Here is a 23,775-nt window from a genome sequence, read left to right as displayed (position 1 = left end):
TACCCAGATATTTTCTCTGATGAATTCTACCAAACACTTAAGAAATAGGAAGTACCATTTCTCTGCAGTCTGTTAAAGAAAGAAGAGGGAGCACTTTCTAATTTGTTCTATGAATCCAGCATTACTCTAATACTAAACCCAAACAACATTACAAGAAAGGAAAACTACAAACAAATATCTTTCATGGACAGAGATGCAAAAAATCCTCAAAAAATATCAGCAAGTCAAATTATACACACAACCAAATAAGATTTATTCTAAATATATAAATCAAGTTCAGCATTTGAAAATCAGTTTTTAATGTAATCCATCACACATCAACACACTGTACAAGAAAAGTCATGTGATATCGATACCTGCAGAGAAAGAATTTGATAAAATTCAACACCCATTTATGATAAAAACTCAGCAAAGAGAAGTACAAGGGAAATCCCTCAGGCTAATAAAATCTACAAAAACCCCACAGCAAATACCATTCTTAATAGTTAAAAACTAGATACTTTCCCTCTAAGATTTTCCCTCTCACCATTCCTATTCATATCATATTGGACACCCTAGCTAATGCAGTAAAACAAGAAAGGATATAAATTATATAAAGTAGGAAGGAAAAAATACATCTCTGTTCACAGACAGTATGATCTACATAAAAAATCCCAAAGAACTGTAAGGGAAAAAATACCTGGTAGTAATAAGCAATTATAACAAGACTATAGGATATAAGGGAACTCTGTACTTCCTGTTGTATTTTCTCTACAGGTAAAACTACTCCAAAAGATAAAATCTATTTAAAAAAAGGGGGGGGGGATGTCTGGGTGACTCAGTTGGGTAAGCATCTGCCTTTAGCTCAGGTCATGATCCCAGGGTCCTGGGATCAATTCCTCCACTGGGCTCCTTGCTCGGTGGGGAGCCTGCTTCTCCCTCTGCCTGCTGCTCCCCCTACTTGTGCTCTCTCTCTGACAAATCAATCAATCAAAAAACCTTCAACTAAACAACCAGCACAAGAGTCCATTAATTCAGAATAGGTATTTAAGAAGAAGGGAAAAAAATGTGTTTAACATGATCATGATTTTCCTTCTTTCCCTTTTTTCTTTTTTTTTTCCTATGAAACTACAGAAGTAGCTGGTTGGGGGCTGGGGGAGGAGAATTCTTTAATTTCTCAAGCATATGTGAATCCAACAAAATAAACACTACACAGAAAGTGAAGATTCCAAACCATAAAATAAATCAAACATATCCATACCCTACTTTCTACTCTTTGCCAATTCAAAATTCTCTGAAACTAGAAAAAAATTTCTTAGAAGAAGAAGAAACTTTATCTTGCTAAATATTAGCAAACCAACTTCAAGGTCTAAAATGAGGAGGAAAATCCAAGTAAGTTTAATAAAAACGTGAATCATCAGCGACCATATCCACCCACACCTCTCAAAAAAAAGCCTTCCAGGATTCATCAGAATGGCCCACAAGTCAAAAAAATCTTGTTTTGTTTTTTGTTTTTTTTTAAGACTTTATTTATTTGAGAGAGCAAGTAAGAGAGGGCATGAGAGGATGGAAGGTCAGAGGGAGAAGCAGACTCCCTGTGGAGCTGGGAGCCCAAGGCAGGGCTTGATCCCAGGACTCTGGGATCATGGCCTGAGCTGAAGGCAGTAGCTTAACTGACTGAGCCACCCAGGAGCCCAAAATCTTGGCGTCTTAAAGGTCAAGTTATTTTCACTGATGTGGACAGCACATTAAAAAAACATTCTCCTACTCTTTTCATTGAAGGATGGAAATGTGAACAGAAAATTTGATACAGAAGGTATGTATTTTTATTACCATAATTATAGCATCTATACTTTATTAGTTTTTAATTATGATCATTTTAACCTATTTTTTCAAAGATTGATTTATTTAAGAGAGAGAGCATGCGCTTGTATGTAAGCAGGGGAGAGGGGCAGAGAGAAAGGGAGAGAATCTCAAGCAGACTCTGCACGAAGCATGGAGCCCAACAGCAGGTGGCATGTCTGCCTCCATTTCAAGATCCTGAATTCATGACCTGGGCCGAAATCAAGAATTAGATGCTTAACAAACTGACCACTGAGGAACCCCCTTTTTAACGTATTTTATTTCAAGTACTGCTATGTATTATTGCAAATTTTATATTCTAATATTCTTCTAAAACTAAAAACAAAAGAAAAGAAGAGAGGAAAAAAAAGAAATCACCATTGTTGCAGTTTCTGGTGATCATCTCTGAATAACCCAAATAACCAACCCTGAAAACAGGGTCCTGGGAAAATTTTTCTGTAATTAAAGAGCTATATGCTGGAAGATCCTTAAATTCAAGTGTTGAGAGATTTCCAGGGTTTCACAAAAGATGGGTCTGAAATTCTACCATATGGGATGAATCAAAAATCCATTTTCTTCTACTTCAGTCACTTCTAATGCAAATCCAAAGATGTTGGTTCAACCTGTATTTATACTTACCACCAATACATAGACATTATTAATTTGTACCTTGAAAAGAACAAGCACAGACACAACCACACATGGTTTTAGTATTACCAAAAAATTTCCTCATAAGTATCCACAAAATGTTAATGAAGTAACTATTATGTATTTTCAACATTCGGAGACAGAATTCAAACAACACTGCAGTGAGCTATTTAAAATGTTAAAAAATCCAATGTAAGAAGAATCACTTACACCTAGAACTCTTGGACCAGGCTCCACCTCATTAGTCTATTACCATTCTCTAGGAGAAATGTTTCTCAGATCCCTTGACTGCAGGAATATTATAATAGAGCAATGTGTGCAATGAAGGGAGATCTACCCTCTCATGTTCACTTGAAAAAAGATTATTTCATTTTCTGAACTCAGCTGAGAGAGTGCAGCAACGATACATTTTTCTAACTTCAAGTGAATTAACTGACCTCAAAAATGTCTCTATTCCAAATATATTATTCAAATTGAAAAACAAAATATGGTTAAATCAGAGAGATCAGGACTAACTTCATGTTTACTTACTATCTTCATGAGTGGTCTTCACCCAAGTAAGCAAAACGTAAACAAGGCCACATTCACAAGTCAGAATTTATCATATAAGCATTTAAATCATTCTCTACTTCCTTTTTAAATTTTGTCACTCTATCAAAACTACTGTCAGCATGGTATATAGCAGAAACTCAACAATTAACAAATTTCAGAATCCGAGACCTACAAAGGCCCATACAGATAGATCATTTGGTCCATTCCTCTTTTCTTCCAGACCTCCCCATTATACCCATTGAGAAACTAAAAGCTGGAGAAGACAGTAACTTTCTCAAGCTATTTAATAGCAGGGCACAAATTAGAACCAAGGCAACTTGATTTCCATACTGGTATTCTTTCCACTACATCATCCTTTTGTCAAGAACTCTGAAGAGTCTGAGATTTTATCCTACATGCATGCTAAGCAATCAGCCAGCCACAGTGTCCTGGATACTGAGAAACAAAATCATCTAGCCACACTAGATACTGATGACTGAAACCACATGCTCCCTTGCATCCTTGTACTTGGGGAATAGTGTCCCCCCAAAAGTCATTCATTGTCAATGTGACCTTATTTGGAAATAGGGTCTTTGCAGATATAATCAAGGTAACATGAAGTAATAGTGGATTAAGGTGGGCCCTAATCCAGTGACTGGAGTCCCTATAGGAAGAGGGAAATTTGGGTTACAGATACAGAGGGAAGACCACCTTGTGAAGATGGAGGTAGAGATTAGAGTTACGCTGCCAGGAAACAAAAAACACTAAGGACTGCTTGTAAATACCAAAAGTTAGAAGAGAAAAGAGCCTATTGTTTTAAGACATAAGGGTGTGGCAATTTATTACAGCAGCCCTAAGAAGCTAATATATCTACATGCAAATCTTCTGGTATATATTAACGAGACTTTATTAGTCCAGCATTCTCATTAGCATAACTCTACTATTCCAGGAGACTCTTGCATGAATATAACTTGATTGTTCATTTCAGAAGCTTCAGGAAAAACCCATCATCTCTTCAACAAGAAGCATCAACAATTTTTAAATCCTTGCTTTGCTGTTTCTACCAATTCTAAACTATTATGGTATTCAATCCCAATCAAGCCCAATCACCACAACTTAAGACTCAAACCAAACTTCAAATTCTCAAATTTTGACCTTGGCTTTGCCCCACTACGATATCACCAAAGCCTTCTGAAGATGGTATTCTCCTTCACAGCAATAAACAATAAACTCAGTTTTATTTTACCAATAAGTTGTATTAGTGGTATTTGGCAACTCTGCATCAGATAATCCTGGCAGAAGATATGACACTACTGGTTCAGAGACAAAGAACAGCTTACTACTCAAAACAACAGCAGGAGCCAGAGTATCATCATTTGTTCTGGTTCCGAGCCCTAATCCTTAAAAGGCAACACAAGGTGAGCCAGTGATGCCCGCACACAGAGTACGTTTGTACAGGAAAAGAAAGATGAGCTTATGAAACCCAAATCTTTCAAGGGGTTTATAAGCTAATGTGCCCTATCTTTTCCCCAAAGGGATTACCTTTATTATCCTGGACAGCAAAGAAATCTATAACCTGTTTTCCTTAGGAAAACACTATTTCTATCTTTCTAGGATGTTTGGTATACAAATTTCCTTGAAAAGACAGTCCCCAACAAAAAGCTGTCAATGCTTCCGCTCAGAATATGGACAGAAACACAAAAGAGTCATGAAGAATTTTCTCCAAATAGCTGTCTCCTTTGTTCTAAAGGGCTAGAAATTCTTAGGAAATCAGAATGAAATTAGTATAATATAATGAATAGAAGATGTTACAAGAGAAAAAAAATTAGAGCAAAGAGGTATACTTTAGTATAACTAAAACCACTTCAACTGAGTCATAATCTCTTAATATGCCCATACATCAAATATCTAAAATTAAATACTTAAATGCTATTTTATTTTAAAAGGTTCCATTTCTAAAACAGTATCTTGAATAAGTTTTGTTCTGTTTTTGTGTTTTGGGTTTTTGTTTGTTTGTTTGGCTAATTTTCTAGGCCTGGTAGTGCTCTTAAGAAAAAGGAAACTGGTAGTTCTGAACATGAATATCACTAGTCATCAGAGAAATGCAAATCAAAACCACAGTGAGATATATCACCTTATAGCAGTCAGAATGGCTAGTATCAAAAAACTGAGAAATAACAGGTATTGGTGAGGATATGGAGAAAATGGAACCTTGTACACTGTTGGTGGTTTTGTAAACTGGTACAGCCACTATGGAAAACAAAATGGAAGATTCTCAAAAAATTAAAAATACAGATATCATACCACATTTTATTTTATCTACTATTTTATCTGTAGATACTATTCAAGTCATACAATTTATCTAAAATATTCAGAAACAGAACAGTTCAAAGTCGCAGTGACTCTTAATCTCTAGGCTGAGAGCTGGAATCTGAAGCAACATTCTCTGATTCAGAGCACAATACTTTGCTCAAGATCTTTTTATTTCTTTTTTTTTTTTTTTAAAGATTTTATTTATTTATTTGACAGAGAGAAATCATAAGTAGATGGAGAGGCAGGCAGAGAGAGAGAGAGAGAGGGAAGCAGGCTCCCTGCTGAGCAGAGAGCCCGATGCGGGACTCCATCCCAGGACCCTGAGATCATGACCTGAGCCGAAGGCAGCGGCTCAACCCACTGAGCCATCCAGGCGCCCAAGATCTTTTTATTTCTATAGCACACAATGAACCAGATAATTCTTGTACATAATCAGTAGCCTTTTTGAGATCACTACATAGCTAATTTTTTATATTACTAATTTCCCCAAGGCAGAAGGACAATTTCCATCACTTTCAATCCAAATATTCGTTCAAGAAAGTTTAAATTGACGTTTTATGCCTGACATTTGCCATCTTCGAGAGTAAGTATGATTTTTAATATAAGAGAATTCTTATAACTTATTTGACTTTTCTAAACAGGTAGGTTTTGGAGCTACCTATATGAGGGTTAACTATACAAGCCTATCAGTACATTTCTGATCTAACACTATACTCAAGAAAGCAACATGATTTTTCAATAGTCAGGAAACACCACAAGATCCAATATATCCCATTTCTAACAGTTTTGAATTACTTGTCTTTATATACTCAAAAAAAATCATAAATGCAGGTCTCTTGCCCTACCCACAAAATCTGTTTAAAAAAATTCCTTGGTTAAGCTTTAATGCTTTTTAAAAGAAATGCAACCCCAGCCCAAAAAAGCAATAGTAAAATCATCATGGTTTCTTTAACAATAACAAATAACATTCTATTAATAGATTCTGTTAATAAAACATTCTATTAATAATTCTACTAATAAACATTCTTTTAATACAATGATTTATTTTTAAAATGTATAACTGCATATTAAAATGATCACACACCACCACTAAGTGGGATTTATTAAAGGAATGCAAGGATTGTTCAACGTATGAAAACTGATCAATGTAATATGCTACATCAACAAAATGAAAGAAAAACCCACTCAATCATCTCAATTGGTATAAAAAAAAAAAAGCATTCGATAAAATCCAATACCCTCTCATGATGAAAACAACCAAATAGGAACAGAATGGAACTACTTCAACATAATATAAGCAATATATGAAAAACCCACAGCAAATATCATACTCAATGTTGAAAGACCAAAAGCTATTCCTCCGAGATTACCAACAAGGAAATGGAAGTCCACTTTCCCCACTTCTATTCAAGATAGTACTGGTAGCTCTAGCCAGAGCAATACGTCAAGTAAAAAAAAAAAAAATATATATATATATGTATCAAGGCATCCAAACTGAAATGGACAAAGTAAAATTATTTATTTGCAGATAATATAATCTGATGTGTTAAAAAACAACAACAACCCTAGGGGCACCTGGGTGGCTCAGTGGGTTAAGACTCTGCCTTCAGCTCAGGTCATGATCCTAGGGTACTGGGATGGAGCCCTGCATGGGGCTTGCTGCTCAGCAGAGACCCTGCTTCCCCACCCCACCCTGCCTGCTTCTCTGCCTACTTGTGATCTGTCTGTCAAATAAATAAATAAAATCTTAAAAAAAAAAAAAAACCCTAAAGACTCCACGAAAAAGCTCTTAGAATAAATGAATTCATCAAAACAGCATGATACAAAATCAACATACAAAAACAAACCACATTTCTACACAAAATGAACAATCTAAAAAGAAAATTACAAAAAGAATTCCATTAACAGCATCAAAGAGAATAAAATACTTATGAATTAACTTGACCAAGGAGGCAAAAGACTTATACAATGAAAACTACAAAATATTGGTGAAAGAAAATAAAGAAGACATAAATAAATGGAAACACCTCCCATGTTAGTAACACTAGGAGACTTAATATTGTTAAAATGTCATACTACCCAAAGAAATCAACAGATTCAATGCAACACTGATTAAAACCCCAATCACATTTTTTCTGATATAGAAAAACTCACCCTAAAATTCATATGAAATCTCAAGGGATCCCAAAGAGCCAAAACAATCTTGAAAAAGAACAGAAAAAACTGGAGGACTTACACTCTCTGATTTCAAATTTTACTATACAGCTACAGTAATCAAAACAGTGTGTGGTGTTGGCTCAGTCAATTAAGCATCTCCCTTCAGCTCAGGTCATGATCCCAGAATCCTGGGATCCAGCCCTGTGCTGGGCTCCCTGCTCAGCTGGGAATCCACTTCTCCCTCCTCCGTGTCCCTCCACTGACTTGTATTTTCTCTCTCTTTCTCAAATGAATAAAAACTTTAAAAATAACAACAACAACAACAAAATAGTGTGGTTTGCCACAAAAACAGACACATGGACCAATGGAACAGAGAGCCCAGAAATAAACTCTCATATATATGATCAAATGATTTGACAAGAGTGCCAATAACATTCAATGCTAGGGGGGTAGGGGTGGGAAGGACAGTCTTTTCAATAAATGGTGCTGGGAAAACAGAATATCCACATCCAAAAGAATGAAGCTGGACTCCTACCTAACATATATATAAAAATTAAGTCAAAATAGATCAAGTACATAACTGTAGGACCTAAAATAATAAAACTCTCAGAAGAAAACATAGGATAAAAGTTTCATGTTACTGAATTTACCAATGATTTCTTGGATATGACACTAAAAACATAGGGAGAAAGAAAAGAAAAATTGACAAACTGGACTTTGTGAAAACTAAAACTTTTGTGCATCAAAAGACAACATCTGTGAAATAAAAAGGCAACCTAAAAGACTGAGAGAAAATACTTGTAAATCATGTATCTGATAAGGAATTACTATCCAAAATATAGAGAGAACTCCTAAGCCTCAACAACAAAAGACAAACAACCCAATTCAAAATTGGAAAAAAAGAAAGGAATAGACATTGTTCCAAAGAAGATATACGAATAGCCAATAAGCCCATAAAAAGATGTTCAGTGGCACCCATCGTTAGGGAAATGCAAATCAAAACCACACACACATACAAACACACAAAAACCTACAATTTCATACCCATTAAAATGGCTACTATCAAAAATCAGAAAGTAACAGTTGTTGGCAAGGAGGCAGAGACAGTGAAACACGTGCAATGCTGATGAGACAGTAAAATGGTATAGCTGCTGTGGAAAAAAGTATGGTGGCTCCTCAAAAAATTAAAAATAGAATTACTATATGACCTATCAATTTCATTTCTGAACATATATATATATACCCCAAAGAACTAAACACAGGGTGTTGAAGAAATATTTACACACTTATGTTCATAGCCACATTATGCACAATAGCTAAAATGTGGAAGAAACCCATGTCCAACAACCAATAAGCAGATAAGCAAAATAAAGTATGTACATACAATGGAATACTATTCAGCCTCAAAAAGAAAGGAAATTCTGTGCTATACTACAACACGGATGAACCTCAAGGACATTATGCTAAGTGAAATAAGCCAGAAACAAAAGACAAATGCTGTGTATGACACCCCCCCCATGTGAATTACTTAGAGTCAAATTCATAAAGACAGAAAGTATAATACTGCTTTCCAGGAGCTGGATGGAATAGAGAATGGGGAGTTACTGTTTAATAGGAATATTGTTTCAATTTTACAAGATGAAAAGAGTTACAGGAATTCTCTGATGACTGCATAGCAATGTGAATGTACTTAAAGCACTGAACTGTACACTTAAAAATGGCAAAGATGAGTGGGGGAGGAGTGCCAGGGTGGCTTATATAGGCCAAACGTCTGCCCTCAGCTCAGGTTAAGATCCTGGAGTCCTAGGATTCAGTCCCCTATCGGGCTCCCCACTCAGCAGGTAGTGAGCTTCTCCCTCTGACCCTCCCCTCCCTGGTGCTTTCTCTCTTTCGCAAATAAATAAATACAATCTTTCTTAAAAAAATGGCTAAGGTGGTAAATTTTATGTCATGTATCCTGTTGTTATAAATATTAGGCTATATATTAGTATTTTATCACAAAAAAGAGAGAAAAAGTATGACTAAAATTATCACCAAAAGTTGGAAACTCCCCAAATGTATATAAAGTGGTGAATGAATAAACCAACTATAGTATATCCCCATTTGGTAGAACACAGCTCAGAATTTTAAAAGAAAGAAAGAAAGAAAACAAATTACTAGTACAACAACATGAATGAATCCAAATGCATTATGCTAAGTGAAAAAAGCTAGATTTTAAAAGCTACATACTCAATGATTCTATTTAAATGACATATCAGAATAGGTAGACTAGAGGGACAAAAAACAGATCAGTGGTTGCTAGGAGTTGAGATGAGAGAGAGGTTGACTACAAAGAGACAACATGAATGAATTTAAAAGATTATGGGGATGAATATATATTTGTCAAAACACACAGACAACACTAAAAACAAATAATAATTTTTATGTATGACTAAAATCTGGACAACAATCTATCCTTTAAAAGTCAGCTATAAAAATGTCCAAAAATTCTGAGTTGTTTCTTTTCAACACCCAATATGTCACACAACAATGCCAAAATTACAATGTAACATATTCAGCCACAACTTGTTTTTAACCAGCCTCTTAAAGTACAAAACTACTAAACAAGGAGTAAAACATTTTTTTTATTTTATGCACTACAGACTATACATAGTAGGTAGTACCAAAATGTCTGTTAACTAATACATAATTCAGTAGCATTTAGATTGACTTGGTCTTTCTAATTCATTGCCACGTACATACATAAATTTTAACACAAAATTATCTATTTCTCAACATATCAATTTATAATTAGAAAAGGGAAATGCTGTACAAAAAATATACTAACCTGAATTGTTCAGTTAATCAATAAAGGCAACAGGACACACTTTATCTTGAATGAAAATACCACCTGGGTCATGAGTATGCAGCAACCTAGAGCAACAAACAGACAAATGAAATTCAGCCTTACTCAGAGAATTTAGTTAGAATACCTTCAGTTATTGTATCATTTAAAAAATTCCTTTTTTTTCGAGGCCCCTGGGTGGCTCAGTGAGTTAAAAATTCCTTTTTTTTCCCTTACAATATGTCATAACATGTAAAACTTTCACTTTTTAAAAAGATTTTATTTATTTATTTGAGAGAGAGTGAGCAGGGGGAGGGGCAGAGAGAGAAGCCGGCTCCCCACGGAGACATCCGGCTCACTCACAGGACCCTGGGATCATAACCAGAGCAGAAGGCAGATTTTTTTTTTTAAAGATTTTTATTTATTTATTTGACAGAGAGAGAGAGATCACAAGTAGGCAGAGAGTCAGAGAGAGAGAGAGAGAGAAGCAGGCTCCCCGCTGAGCAAAGAGCCCGATGTGGAGCTCGATCCCAGGACACTGAGATCATGACCTGAGCCGAAGGCAGCAGCTTAATCCACTGAGCCACCCAGGCGCCCCGGCAGATTTTTTTTTTTTTGAAAGATTTTATTTTTATTTAATTGTCAGAGAGAGAGCACACAGGCAAGCAGAGTGGCAGGCAGAGGCAGAGAGAGAAGCAGGCTCCCCGCCATGCAGGGAGCCCCATGTTGGACTCGATCCCAGGACACTGGGATCATGGGCAGCCGCTTAACAAACTGAGCGACCCAGGTGTCCTCCGAAGGGAGATTCTTAACCAACTGAGCCACCCAGGCACCCCAATGTAAAACTTTTATATATTTATTCACTTCTGTAAGCAGTGTTTTTCAAATCCCAATAAAGAATGGGTTTCTACCTTATTGTAATCAAACACAGCAACACTCATTGTCTTCATTTGCTTCATAGTTTATCTTAAAATAAGTCAACACCTATAAAACTTACTTTGTGAACACAAAATTCTTTAATTTTGTCTACTTTTTAACATATGGGGCAATCAGCTTTCTCTCTTCGCAGACTAATGCTCAAAATCTTCTACATCCCTCATATCACAATCAGCTCTACAACCTAATTTCTGACTCTCTTCTACAGAGAATTCCATTCAAGCCAATTTAATCTGCTTGTTATTCACAGAACAATTTTGTCATTCTCAGCTGTCACCCTGCAACACACCATTCCTTCTTCTTAGAGCAGGGACTTTTTCTCCCTTATCCTCTTGGTGAATCAATGCAAATCCACCAATTTTCTCAAAATCCAGCCCCTCCATTTCTCCCTGAGAGCTGACATAATCACTATGTATTCCATTAATCTTTGCTAGAATGTGTTGTTGCCTTATACATGTGCCATTACATGTAATCTTCTAATAAGGGACCCTACCTCTTATTTCTTTTGCCTCCCTAATATCTACTACCATGTTTGACATATAGAAAGTTAATCATATGATTGACAAGTGAATGGTCTTAATAAAGATTCACACATCAAATGTTCACTGAATATGTATGTGCAAGTCCCTAAGTACAAAAACCCAAGAATAATATAGTGACACAATACAATCTTCAGAAATATGTCTCTCTGCCAACTACATTACTGTAGTCTTGGACTGACATTTTTACTACATGTGAGAAGCATTCTTTATCCAATAACATCAAAGTGTACTGAAACCAATTTTTGGTAATTAGAAATAACACTGAAGGCATCATCACCAACTCCAACTTCTCCAGCATAAAGCTCCAACTTCTCCAGCATAAAAAACAACTATTTTTACTTTCAATTTAAAAAAAAAAATCTACTCGGAGGCAGAACACTTATTAATAAGAACATTCAATAAATTACTCTAATCTAAAAATAATAAGCACATTTGTATAGTGCTTTTCTATTTACATTATCTCATCTGCCAGATCTGGTTGAAAAAGACAAACCACTGCTAAGTCAACTACTGCAGGGGTCCATAAACAATTCCTAAATGGCTATCAACTATAAAAATCAGCCAACGCTCCTTCCTGTAACTTCACCCAAAAGTCTTTATCAAATTCCCACAATAACCCAGTTTAGGATTTATGCTTCTAGCTATTATGATTATGGAGTAACTGGTAACCAGATTTACCCCCAGACAGTAAACAACTACAAAACTAGACAAAATATATGACGTAACAGTTTATGGACATTGGACAATAATAAGTGTAGATCTGCATTCCCTGAGAGAAGGAAATAAGCTAGATAAGCCCTGCAAACATCTTGACTTTCTGCCAAAAGACATGTATGTCCTAAACACCCCTGCAGGCAGAGAGATTAAAAGCACAGCACAGCAATCTACTTAACTTGAAGAGACAAAGATATAAATTCAGTAAGATACAGGTAACAGGAATTACCGGAATAATGTACCAGAAAGGAGGGGTTATGCAGAAAAAAGCTCTAGACATCTAGGTAGGGGTCCACTTGAGACTAACTTAATACTGATCTACATACACTTAGAGTGAAATTCCACAAGGCCAGGCAAAAAACAACTGCTGAGGAGCTAAAACAAACAAACAAACAAAAACAATGCAAGGTTCAAACGGGGTTGGAGACATTGGAGCTTCTATCCAACCAGAGTAAATAAAGACTCGTATACTCCAGGCCGTTAGTAGAGACCACAGCATGGCTAAAAAACAGTCCTAGAATAAAGACTACTATCTAATGATCCCAAAAGAACTTAAAAACAAACAGGTCTTCAATTTAACATCTGTAACCAGATGACTAGCCAAATGGAAAAACCTCATTATTCACAGGGCATCCAGTAAAGCACTCACAAAGATTCTGCCTCAGCAGTGGGGCAATTAGATTAAATGGTCCCATTTAACAAAGATTAAAAGTAATACCTGAAAGGACTACTTTCCAAGTAAACTCAATACATTCCAGAAAAAGTTTCGAGAACACACAGAGGAATACAAATATATCTGCACCCAACAAGGTAAAATTTACAATGTCTTCTTTTACATGCCTGACAAGCATCAACTGATTTCCAAGCAGGTTTAAAAAAATTTTTTTTAAAAAAGTACGAAAAGGAAAATGCAGCCATGAGTAAAAATATCAATCAAAATCAGCCTAGATACGACACAGTTGATAAGATTAGGAAACCAGGACATTAAAAGTTGTTATAAATCCCATAAGTTCTAGAAGCTAGAAAAAAGGTTGACTACATTTTCAGTAAAGACAGATAAAAAGACTCAACCTCGAACATCTAAAAATGACAACTAGAATGTTGGAGATGCTCTATCTGACACTCAGTGAATAAGATTTTCTACTCTGATGGATTCAGGGCTCTATTCCTGGTATTGTATGTGAGCTATGAGTATTGTATTGTTCCTTCAATTCCTTTTGAGTGGTTCTTCCTAGCCTCAAGTAGTTCCCTCACAGGCATGCACTGATGAGTACTCAACTGAATTCTTGAAAGGAACCTCAATGATTAGTACTCAACTAAATTCTTAAAAATTCTCTTGCAGCTCTCTCTTCCCTGATATTCTGCCCTGTGAACTCTAGCTACCTTAATTCCCCATAGCCTTCCAGCTCCTTCCCTTCAACTCAGGAAGATCTCTTGGTTCCTCTTGGGTTCTGTTGACCTGCTCCATGCCTAGAAACTCTCTCCAGGCTAGCACATTCTTAAGTCTCAATTTATTTTCTATCACTCAGGGATCAAAGTCTTTTGCCGCCTGATGGCAAATGTCTTAGAAACTGTTGTTTCATATCTTTTACCCAGATGGATAAAAGTGGAAGTATACTAATCCCTGTTGGTCCATCTTGGGTGGAAGCACTATCTATCAATTAGATTAATTTTGTGACAGCAGTGAATGCTGACATTTTCAAAAAATTAGATATATTCAATTACCATCACTCATACATTAGTAAGTTATTCTAAAGCATATGATAAATCCATAACATGTAGCAGAAAAGAATAATAACCATGAAAATGAAATAGGCAAATAGCAGCTAAGCGCAAAGAATAAACAGGATCCAGTAATCAAAAATAGCAAAAAGCTATTTGTTGGATGCATATTTAACAGCCAATGCAATTAATCTAGAGAGTAAGGTTTTCTACCTAAAAATGAGGAAAGATTACCTATGGTATGTTGCTGAAGCTCCAGGTGGTGAAGATCAAAAACAAATGGTAGGTAATTCCCAAGTTGCTTAGCAAGAGGCTTTTGATGTAAGCAAGAGATGAAACCCACACACCCAATCTGCCTGAGGCTGGCTCTTAACTTTCCTGTGTTTCACTGTAAGATCCTTAGTAATCCAAGCTTGCCTACACACTAGCTAAAATGGCTTTTGATGAGGCCACTTCAGAACCTGATATAGTGAATGAAGCCTCATCCAAAGACAGCAGCACCCTCATCCTGCAGTTGTTCAGAGACAACCTAACATTATGGACATCAGACAGTGCAGGAGAAGAATATGATGCCACAGAAGGAGCAGAAAACTAAGTGCATGAAGATGTCATCCTTCTCCCCCTCAAGAAACCTTTTTACACATCTCCATTTCTTATTCCATTTGAATTTCCTACAGCAAAGAAACCCATTCATGTGTATGGAATCACATGTTTATAGTCTTTTCACACTGTAGCTTTGGGAAAACCCCATTCCTTGATTTGTGTTTGCCTTGGCCTTCCTGGTGTGTAGTTAGTGCTGTAGAAAAGTATTAATAGCTTCATTTTGTATAAACACTAGTAACTTCTAAACACTTACGAAGAGGACTAAAAACATATCTGACATTTAAGTAAGCTGAACCAGTTCTGCAAGTAATTGGGTTTTGTATTACTGTGAAGATATGAAAATGTAGTTAATTATCATTTAAAGACTATTCTACGTAACTTAATTTCTATTTTCCCTCCCTTACTTTTTTTAAGGGTTTCCCTTCAGTAAGCAACTGTCCATGATCTTAATGTATTCCTTTTTGGTAGAAATCCAGAATTATGAGATTAAATGGAAAAACATTTGACATTTCTGGGCTGGGTATCACAAAGTGAAATGCCTCCTGTATCCTGTATATGATGGAGGTCTTGTATGTCTATGACAACAGAAGCTTCCTTACTCACTCTTCATTTGCTGCTATTTAAGTTGACAACTTCCCTTCCTAACAAAAATCTACTTACACCTCCTGCCTTGCTTGGTAGTTCGGGTACTCACTTTACTATGTATCAGAAGTAGTATGTTGCCACTAGAATACAAGCATTGTTTTGGGCAAGTTAAAGTGCATGTCATTGCTTAATACACTAGAAAGGAAAATAAAGGACAAAAGTCCACACCTAAACCTTGAGTACTTTTCCATGCAGATATGTCCACATGTGAGAGGGTGTCCTGTTTGTCTAGTATTATTATTTAGAGAGTTGGACCACTACTGTGTGGTCATTGACTATAGTCCCAAAATAGACTTATGAAATGTTACGCCTTATTTAACAGGACAGTAACATACTATATATATATGTATATATATATATATATAGAGAGAGAGAGATACTTTTATAGTTATTATTAACTAGTCTGAAATCAGAAGGCAAAAAAAATATATATATATAAAGAGATACTTTTATAGTTATTATTAACTAGTCTGAAATCAGAAGGCAAAATACAAAAATGGTGGTATTATTACCACCATTCCTTTTAAATTCCCATGGCAGTTTGAATTTCTAAATATTTTTCAACTTGCCTTACACTACATCTTTGGCTGTTTTCCCCACCCCATCTCACAAGATTGTACACATCACATGAGCCAAGACTATGTGTATTCATTTTTATATCCTTTAATGGTTTCTAACACACTGTCATCTTGACACTCATTAGCATTTAATATTTTCTGTTCATCAATATATCTTTTACCCATCTCACAAGGATATTGCAAGGTGCAAAAAGAGTAATATTTGTGACAGTACTTTGCAAATAAAAATGTTTTGCAGATATCAAATGAATTTTATTTCATTATCTATCGTTACCCTAAATCTTAGCTGGCAAAGTAGTAGAGGGCTCTGTGGAATGAAAACAGAACTGGCCCTCATGATTAGCATGAGTTTGATGGTGGCTCCACACTCTCCTTTACTCTGTTCCCTTTTCTACTGGTCCACTTAATCATGGCAGGAGTCATCATCCCAACAGCATCCCAGCCCCCATATCATCTGGCATTTTTATGGTTTCCAGCACCACCTCCAGTTCTAGCTCCCAGGCTACAGTTCATAGTGACTGGCCTATTCGCCACAATCTTCTACCTGGCCCTTCCCTTAATGGATAAGATACAGAGGGAAAAAAAAATCAACAAGGCAGACAGAGGCTTATGACCTAACATTATCTCTGTAATGCTGAATAAAAAATCACTCATGCCTTTTTTTAAAATGCTAGTATAAATATGTAACATTGCCTTAGCTGCACATTAAGTAGGATATGAGGAGCTCAGGATGCCATGACTTTCAAGCTTATCGTGACTTTCAAGAACACATTCTGACACTGAGCAAAGATTCTTAAAATAGAGATGAAGAAGAGTCTTTGAATCTAGCCCCAGCTCTGAACATCAATTTACTACATGATTTTGGATGTAACATATCACTTGCTTAGACTTCTAATCATTCTTCTACAAATGAAAGAACTGAAAAAAATTGTTGAAGTCTCTTGCAGCTCTAAAATTCTGGGAGTAAAAGCCTAAAACTACACCTTCTAGGAGACATCAAAATTCTTCCGCTTATATCCAATTCACCTTTATGCCTTACTACTAAACACGCCCTCTTCCCTAACAACATTCTAAATAATTCATCTCGACAAGACAGTATTTGAGTAACCAGTTCTGGAAGAAACTGTTTTCTTTAATCTCTTGCTTAAAAAATTTCTTTCCAGTATAAAAACTGATTTTTCTTCATTATTAAAAAACAGAGATGTTTTCCTCTCTTTACCATCAAACAGAGTGATTACAGCTCCCTAATTTATGGAAACTGAACCAAGTTCAGTAATAAACTCACATAAAATTTACTTTCCAAAACCAGTACTAGACACCTTCAGTCCTACTACATTAAAAAAAAAAAAAAATTGTCGGGTGCCTGGGTGGCTCAGTGGGTTAAGCCGCTGCCTTCAGCTCAGGTCAAGTTCTCAGGGTCCTGGGATCGAGTCCCACATGGGGCTTTCTGCTCAGCAGGGAGCCTGCTTCCCTCTCTCTCTCTGCCTGCCTCTCTGCCTACTTGTAATCTCTGTCTGCCAAATAAATAAATAAAATCTTTTAAAAAAAATTGTCTTAAATTTTAGTATAGTTCTATTTACAGACCAGTTGCAACATACAAAGAGTTTTTGTACGTGGCAGATTCCCCTATGTTTAATATTTTGCATTACTATGGAACACTTGTCACAATTAATGAAAAAAATGTTAATATACTTTACTAATAAAACCCCATACTTTATTCAAATAAATATATTAAACATCAAAAAAAATTTTCAAAGCAAACTCTTAAAAAGAGCAATGAAAACATAACACAATGAAAGCCACACAGTAAACAGAACACACCGTAAATATAATAAATAATTGCCAGAGCTAAAAATCTAGCATATCGGTGTCAAAAATAAATACAAAGAGTTTAACTCCTCTATCAAAAGAAAAAAATTTTTTAGATTGGCTCATGAAGTAAAAACCCAATAGTATATTATACAATGAATACCTAAAAACAAAGTCATTAAGAAACATTAAAAGGAAAAAGATATGAGCAAAGAAAGGAATAATGGGCAAATACATAAAAAAGAAAACAGAGGTTATGATCTTAATAACTGACAAGGCAGAATTCAGGCCCAAAAAACACCTAGCATGACAAAGTAGGGTTTTTTCTATGCTAAAGGACAAATTAACAATAAGGAAGATAAATCAATTATGTATACTTTTGCACCAAATAACCCTATTACAAGTTTTAGAAAACAAAAATCTAGAATAGCTGTAGGAAAAAAATTAATAGAAACATAGTAGCTGAAACTATAGAAGACCAAAGCCAAATAATCAGTACGGTAAATTATTGTAACATATTGAACTTACTACATTGAATTTTGTATTTTGATAGAGAAAACAATCTCTTTTCATGGGGAAATGGACTGTTCACAAAAACTGATCATATGTAAGGTCATACAGAAAATTTAAGTTCACAATACTAAAAATACCACAACTTGTGTTTTTTGATCACAGTGCATTAAGACTACAAATGAAAAATAACAAAAAGCTTACTCATGCAGTTTAAAAAAGTGTTATCTTACACAACTTTTGAATGAAATGGAAAAAAACAAAATTGTATAATACAGAAAAAAAGATGTTTCCAAATGGATTAGAGACCAAAATATAAAGATTAAAACCATGAAAGTCCTGTAAGAAAACATAAATGATTTCAAGTATAACCCAGGAATAAGAAGTCAATCTAGCAGTGATTCAAAATCTAAAAGCAGAAGATAAAATTTTTAACTGATATATTCAACAAAACCTATTTTTTAAAATATGAATGGCTAATCCCCCCCCACAAAACTATAAGTAATGGCAAAAAACAAACTGTGAGAAAATATGTAGCTACTAACCACTACTGTACACTTGAATTGTGGCCAGTCCAAACTCAGAGGTGCTGTAAGTATGCAATGCACCCAAGATTTTGAAGACGTGGTACAAAGAAGAAAACAAAATACCTCATTTATAATTTTTTTATTGATTACATGCCAATGATAATACTCATTTTGAGTCTGAAATGATAGTATTTTAAATTTATGGTAACATCTGGATAAATAGTTAAGTTAATCATAATTAATTAAAACTATATTTTAATTTTTTAATGTGCAATTTAAGTTTTCTAGTAGCCACATGTGGCTCATATTTGCCTTCGTATCTGTAAAACGGTATGAAGAGGATTTCTATGTATACATTGCTTTCTAGGATATATTGTTGTGTGAATAAAAGCAGAGTACAGAACAAATATGAGGTATGCCAGCTTTTAAGGAAAAAAAGTAAATATAGTCTTATTTTTTTAAAAACCAAAATACTGAAAATACCAAAATTAATAAAAATAGTTACAGTTACTTGTAAAAGGCAAGGAAGGGAAAGGGGCTAGGAGGCAGGAGATGTAGGTAAAAACAATAATTATCTAAGGACATATAATTAAATAGTCTTGATTTTTGCATTAAATGAATGTTTTACATATTCAAGAATAAAATTAAATCAAAAGGAGAAACAAAATCCCCAAAACAAATCATCTTAAACTTATACTGTGTTAGTAAAATAACTACACACAAAAATGATTTAAAATGACTCTCAAAGACAGCACTCTGGCAATAGCATATCTTGGTAGAATATATTCTAAACAGAAAAAGAACTACTAAAGAAAGCTTGAAGTTCAGTTTTATGATTTTTGATAACAGTAATTCTAGTGTTATTTGTGAACAACTTTTTTGTATGGTATAGAATAAATCAAATAGATAAATCTGTTACTAGGAACAAAGATATTAGCATGGTGGGGAAAAAAAATATTCATAAAATGAAAAAAATTAAGACAAAATAGACTCTTTGTTAAATTCGAATTGATACATGGATCTTTTTTTTTTTTTATCTATATATTTCTTAGTTTCGTCCAATAAGAAATCTTAGAAGCAATGATGCCTCTGAAAAATGAACCTAGCACCCAGGTCATGGTATCTAAATCTTGTTCTCATATGCAAAGCAGAATAAATAAAGAGCCTGGGACATCATTTTATGCCTGATGTAAAGAGTTCAAAGCCCAATAAAGGCCCAGCAAAAAGACACACAGAACACACACATACACACACACACACACACACACCTAAACTTGAAGGGGCTCCAACTGGTCAAATTTGAGCATCAAATCAAAAGCCATAAATAACTATAAATACATAAAAATCAATGAGACTCTTGATTAAAAACAAGTGGAAGAGGGAAATTCCATGTCCTATATAATAGAATATGTTTGTCCAGACCAAATCCTCCTGCAGGTAACAATTATAAAACTTGAAAAAGTACAAACAACAATAACTATCTGAAGGCACAGGAACATTGAACAGAAGCAGGCAGACTCTGGAGGGCAGTATATTCTTGGAACAAAAGAATGGCAGCAGTTAGTTTCCTAATTCCCACAGATACCCACAGTTTTTAATTACCATTTTTATCTCTTCCAGAATACCAGAGGAAGTTTTCAAAGCAGCTGCCAACACTGGAAAGTGGGGAGAAATCACAGAAAGAAGAGAGTCAGAGAGGTAAGTCATACATCCTACATGTAACTCTGCCCAAATCTTTGGCAGACCAACTGACCAATGAACTGTATATATCCAGGACACAAAACACTTAATGACTGGGCGGAAAAAAAAGAAACCCACACTGACAACTCAACTGCCTCCTAAGATACAGAGTTAGTAGTATGAGTATAACCAAATTAATTGCTGGCTAACACAAAGGCATCAGCCCTTTTATAGAGGAATATAATGGAATTTCATAGCATTCATAACATAAAAGACCATAATCCAAATTTATTTGGCATACAAAGGTCAAGAAAATAAGACCAAACAACAACAAACAAACAAAAACATACATAAACATCAACCTTATAAAATCAGATGTTGTTATAAAGATCTTAAAAGAGCTATTGTAATTATGCTCAATGAATAAAGGAAAATATGCTCATAAAGAAATAGAAACCACAGAAAAATAACCAAATAGAAATTCTAGAACAATAAAAGAGTATCTACAATAAAGAGAACATATTGGAAATGACATAAGAGTCAGTGAACCTAAAGTTAGATCAATAAAACTTAACTTTCCCAGAACTTCCTCATCTTATAACTGCAAGTGTATATCCTTCAACCAACATCTCACTTTTGCCACTCCCTAACCCCCACTAATCACCATTCTATAGTGTCTAGGAGTTCAGCTTCATCAGATTCCACATATGCAATTCAAGTACCTATACTGTATGAAATACAGTTGTCTTTCCCTGACTCATTTCACTTAGCATATAATGCCCTCAACATCCACCCATCTTGTCACAAATGAGAGGAAATCCTTCTTTCTCAGAGCTGAACACTCCATTGCATATATATTATGTACCACATCCCCTCTCTCCATTCATCCACTAACAGATGTCTTGGCTATTGTGAATAATGCTGCAAAGAACATGGGAGTGCAAGTATCTCTTCAAGATCTAATTTTCACTTTCCTGTATATATACCCAGAAGCAGGACTGCTGGATCATATGGTAGTCCCATTTTTAACTTTTTGAGGAACCTCCATACTGTTTTCCATGGTGGGTATACTAACTTACATTCCCACCAACAGTTCACAACAGTTCCCTTTTCTCCACAACCTTGCCAACACTTACTATCTCTTGTCTTTTTGGTGACAGCCATTCTAACAGGTGAAGGTTATATCTCATTGTGGTTTTGATTTGTATTTCCCTAGTGATTAGTAATGTCAAGCATCTTTTCATGTAACTAAGCCATTTGTATGTCTTCTATGGAAAAATGTCTATTAGGTTCCTTTGACTATTTTAGAACTGGATTAAAAAATTTTTGCTATTGAGTAGTTTAAGTTCTTCATATATTTTGGAAATTAAACCCTTTATCAAATATATGACTTAGAAATATTTTCTCCCATTCTATGGTTGAGGTAAGTTCCTTCTTCTACACTCAATTTGTTGACAGTTTTTATCTGATAAAAAGGATGTTGTGTTTCCTCAAATACTTTTCATGCATCTATTGAGATGATATGATCTTTATCTTTCATTCTATTAACTTGATGTATCACATTTATTGATTTGTATATGCTGAATCATCTTCACATCCCAGGGGTAAATCCACTTGATCATGATTTATGATCTTTATAATATATCCTGAATTTCATTTGCTATTTTGTTAAAGACTTTTACATCCATGTTTATCAGGAATACTAGTTTAATTTTTCTTTACTTTGTAGTGTCACTGACTGGCTTTGGTATCAGGGTAATGCTGGCCTTGCAATATGAGTTTAGGAGTATTTCCTCCTCTTACGGTTTTTAATAAGAGTTTGAGAAAGATTGATTATTAACTCTTTCTTAAACATCAGGCAGAATTCACCCGAAAATTCATCTAGGACAAGAGTTTTATTTATTGAGAGGTTTTTGATTACTGATTAAATCTCCTTACTAATAACTGGTCTGTTCAGATTTTCAATTTTCATGATTCAGTCTTGGTTAAGTTGTATATTTCTAGGAATTTATCCATTTCTCTAAATTGTCCAATTTGTTGGCATATAATTGTTCATAACAATCTTACGATCTTTTGCATTTCCATGGTCTCAGTTATAATATCTCCTCTTTCATTTCTGATTTTGAATCCTCTCTTTTTTTCTTGCTGAGTTAGCTAAGGGTATGTCTATTTTATCTTTTCAAAGAAAACAGTTCTTAGTTTCACTGATTTTTCTATTGTCTTTTTAGTCTCTATTTCAATTATTTCCACTCTGATCTTTAGAATTTCCTTTTCCCTACTAACTTTGAGTTTAGTTTTTCTCCCCCCCCCCCCCCTAGTTCTTTGAGGCATAGAGTCAGGTCATTTATTTGAGCTCTTTTTTCTTAAGGAAGGTGTTTCTTACTATAAACTTTCCTCTTAGAATTATTTTTACTGTACCTCTTATGTTTTGGCATGTTATATTTCCATTTATATTTGTTTCAAGTTAATTTTTTTTAAGATTTTATTTATTTATTTGACAGAGAGAGATCACAAGTAGGCAGAGAGAGAGAGAGGAGGAAGCAGGCTCCCTGATGAGCAGAGAGTCTGATGCGGGACTCGATCCCAGGACCCTGAGATCATGACCTGAGCCGAAGGTAGCAGCTTAACCCACTGAGCCACCCAGGCGCCCCTCAAGTTAATTTTTTATTTGACTGGTTGTTCAGTAGTATGTTATGTCATCTTCACATACATGAATTTTCCAGTTTTCTTTTTGTAATGGATTTCTAGTTTCATACCATTGTGGTCAGAGAAGATGCTTAATATAGAAAAGCTATTTTGTATGACACAATAAAAGTTGATAAATATCACATATTTGTCAAATTTCATAAAATATACAACACAAAGAATGAGCTCTAATGTAAACTACGGACTTTATTTAGTAATAATGCAATAATATTGGTACATAAATTATAACAAATCTGTCACTCTAACATAAGATGTAAATAATATGGAGGGAACTGGGGAGTGGTGGGTATGAGAACTCTGTACTTTCTAATAAATTTTCCTGTAAACTTAAAAGTTCTCTAAAAAAATTAGATATATTTTTTAAAAGATGCTATAGGCAAAATCAAAAGACAGGTGAAAAACTGACAGAAAATATATATAACATACATTATAGATAAAAATCTAATATCCCTAGTATAGAAAGAATTCTTAAAAACTGGATAGAGAAATTGGCAATAGATAATTCACAA

At 34.9% G+C, this 23,775-nt stretch overlaps 2 protein-coding genes across 2 annotated transcripts in view; both read right to left on the bottom strand.

Moving 5' to 3' along the window:
• FUT8 (fucosyltransferase 8) overlaps positions 1–23,775 on the bottom strand; it is a 295,282-nt gene that overhangs the window by 237,318 nt on the left and 34,189 nt on the right. The window contains exon 2 of the mRNA XM_059182354.1: positions 10,298–10,383. The gene's annotated coding sequence lies outside the window, so the exon portion shown is untranslated. The remainder of the gene's footprint in view (positions 1–10,297; positions 10,384–23,775) is intronic.
• Positions 14,981–23,775, bottom strand: part of LOC131836694 (homeobox even-skipped homolog protein 2-like) — a 42,384-nt gene continuing 33,589 nt past the window's right edge. The window contains exon 2 of the mRNA XM_059182358.1: positions 14,981–15,136. Coding sequence (XP_059038341.1) covers positions 15,134–15,136 — 3 coding nt within the window. The 3' untranslated portion in view covers positions 14,981–15,133. The remainder of the gene's footprint in view (positions 15,137–23,775) is intronic.

This window comes from Mustela lutreola, chromosome 7, assembly GCF_030435805.1.
Source record: "Mustela lutreola isolate mMusLut2 chromosome 7, mMusLut2.pri, whole genome shotgun sequence".
Taxonomy (NCBI): Eukaryota; Metazoa; Chordata; class Mammalia; order Carnivora; family Mustelidae; genus Mustela; species Mustela lutreola.
This window is presented reverse-complemented; position numbering and strand designations above follow the sequence as displayed.